This window comes from Trichosurus vulpecula, chromosome 1 (genome assembly GCF_011100635.1).
Source record: "Trichosurus vulpecula isolate mTriVul1 chromosome 1, mTriVul1.pri, whole genome shotgun sequence".
NCBI lineage: Eukaryota > Metazoa > Chordata > Mammalia > Diprotodontia > Phalangeridae > Trichosurus > Trichosurus vulpecula.
In genome coordinates, this window is record NC_050573.1 from 83,591,020 (window position 1) to 83,593,974 (window position 2,955).

The 2,955-nt window shown below is 35.9% G+C and overlaps 1 protein-coding gene across 1 annotated transcript; it reads left to right on the forward strand.

Annotated features, from left to right (window-relative positions):
- The first annotated feature begins 308 nt into the window (after positions 1 to 308).
- LOC118833592 (zinc finger protein 271-like) lies at positions 309 to 2,736 on the forward strand. Its single transcript, XM_036740968.1, has one exon. It carries the CDS (start codon positions 442 to 444, stop codon positions 2,077 to 2,079), a length of 1,638 nt encoding a protein of 545 aa, XP_036596863.1. The 5' UTR covers positions 309 to 441; the 3' UTR covers positions 2,080 to 2,736.
- The last annotated feature ends 219 nt before the right edge of the window (positions 2,737 to 2,955 follow it).

The following is a 2,955-nucleotide window of genomic DNA, read 5'->3' on the forward strand; positions in this document are numbered from 1 at the left end:
TTTGTGCTCACTATGCCCCTTATCTAGATTATACCTCTACTCAATTTCTCCTGCTTCCTAATTCCAACCTTCCACTTTCTTTCTAGATTTTATGTTAGTTCTGAGAACAAGCAAAGCCATATATACTGCTTAAAAGAAGTGTCAGTGATGCTGTTCCTAGTCTAATAATTTTTTTTCTCAGCATAGAGAACATTATATTTTCAATTTCTTGTTTCAGATTTGGAAAGAACTAAGAATGAGCAGTTATATGAAAAGGGGGGAAATTTCAAAAGAGTAGAGTCAAATAGAGAAACACTGGAAATAATTCTAAAGGATTTCCCTGCAGAACATGAGTTTGGAGAATATTTTAAACCTGAGAGGACCTTAAACATTTATCAGAGAAACTCCACAGCAGTGATTTTGAGGAAATGCTCTTCCCTCGAAAAAGATTTCAGTAAAGCCATGATGACTCACAAGAAAACCACTATAGAGGACATCACCAAAAAATCTAATGAATTTGGGGCAGAATCAACACTCATTGTACATCATAAAGGAATAGCAAGAGAAAAAGTCCATGAATGTGATAATTGTGGCAAAAACTTTGAGCAGAATTCAGACTTTGTTCTACACCAGAGAATTCACACTGGAGAGAAATCTCATAAATGTAATGAATGTGGAAAAATTTTCAGTCGAAGCTCAAACTTGAGAGAACATCAAAAAATTCATACTGGAGAAAAACCATATAAATGTAATAAATGTTCAAAAGCGTTCATTTGTAGTTCCCGGCTTATTCAGCACCAGTTAATTCACACTGGAGAAAAACCTTATAGATGTGATGAATGTGGTAAAGCTTTCAGTCTGAACTCACAACTTAATAGACATCAGAAAACTCATACTGGAGATAAGCCATTTGAATGTAATGAATGTCAGAAAACATTTAGTCAGAGATCACACCTTATTCAACATCAAAGAATTCATACTGGAGAAAAACCTTATGGATGTGATAAATGTGGAAAAGCCTTTAGTCAGAATTCTCAACTTGTATTACATCAAAGGATTCATACAGGAGAGAGGCCTCATGCGTGTAATGAATGTGGAAAAACTTTCAATCAAAGATCACTACTTATTAGACATCAAAGAATTCACACTGGAGAGAGACCCTATAAATGTAATGAATGTGGAGAAACCTTTATTCAGAACTCACACCTTATTCTACACCAGAGAATTCACACTGGAGAAAGACCCTACAAATGTAAGGAATGTGGGAAATCATTCAGTCAAAGTTCAACTCTTGATCAACATCAGATAGTTCATACTGGAGTAAAACCATACAAATGTAATGAGTGTGGGAAAGCCTTCAGTTGGAGCTCACGTCTTATTCAACATCAGTTAATACACACTGGAGAGAAACCATATAAATGTAACAAATGTTCAAAAGCTTTCAGTTGCAGCTCAGGCCTTATCTTACATCAGAGAACTCATACTGGAGAGAAACCCTATAAATGTAACGAGTGTGGTAAAGGCTTCATTCAGAGTTCACAGCTTATTCAGCATCAAAGAATTCATACTGGAGAAAAACCTTATGGGTGTGATGAATGTGGCAAAGCCTTTGGTCAGAGCTCACAGCTTATTCAACATCAAAGAATTCATACTGGAGAAAAACCTTATGGGTGTGATGAATGTGGGAAAGCCTTTAGTCAAAGTTCACAACTTACTCTACATCAGAGAATTCATACCGGAGAAAAGCCTCATAAATGTACTGAATGTGGAAAAGCTTTTTGTCAGAGCTCACAACTTAGACTACACCAGAGAATTCATACTGGAGAGAAACCCCACAAATGTACTGAATGTGGGAAAGCCTTTACTCAAAGTTCACTTCTTATCAGGCACCAGAGAGTTCACACTGGTGAGAAACCTTATGAATGCCATGAATGTGGGAAAGCTTTCAGTCAGAGTTCAACTCTTGTTCAGCATCAGATCATTCATACTGGAGTGAAACTTTTTAAATGTAATCAATGTGGGAAAGCTTTTAGTAGGAGTTCTTACCTTATTCTACATCAGAGAACTCATAGTGATGAGAAATCTAGCCAAAGTAATTAATATGAAAACTTCATGATACTTTAAGCCATATAAAGTTGCTGGGAAAGAAATTGAATGAATGTGATACGTATAGGAAAACCTCAGATTGGAATTCACACCTTAAACTACATTAGAGAACCAATATGCAAGAAAAACTCTATAAATGTAATGCATGCCAACAAGCCTGCACTTGTAGTACCCTTCATTTAAATTATATCGGAGTAGTCTACTGACAAAAAAAAATCAACGAGAATGTTGGAATGACTTTAACAATACCTCATTTTTAGATCTCACAGCTTTTCAGAGGTGGCAGATCCTCAGAAGTCATTTGGTCTCAACCTGTAAATGAAAAGGAATCCTCCCACACTGTCCTTGTCAAATGGTCATCCAATCTCAGCTTGAAGATCTCCAATGATATGGATTTTTCTACCTCCTGAGGCAGTTATTACCCTTTTAGACAACATTTTATTAAGAAATTTTTCCTTACGTTGTGCCGAAATCTGCCTATTTGCAACTTTAAGCCATTGCTCTTAGTTCTGCTCTGGTGACAACAAAATTTGGTCTCTTTTCCTCATTTTAGCTCTTGGTGATACTTAAAAGTCAGCTATCATGCCTTCCTCGAAGTTTTATTTTCCCCAGAGCAGTGGTTCTCAAACTGTGGTCCAGGACCTCTTTTTAGAGGTTTCTCAAGGTCAAAACTATTTTCATATTAATAATAAGATGTTTTAATTTTTAATATGGTAAATGTAGATATAACCTATATAAACAAAGCTCTTTGGCCTGGTGGGGAGAGGTCCTAATCATTTTAAAGAGTGGTACTGATGCCAAAAAGTTTTAGAACCATTGGTCCACACTAAACATTCTTCAACTGAATTAAAGTTATTATCTCCATTTTTT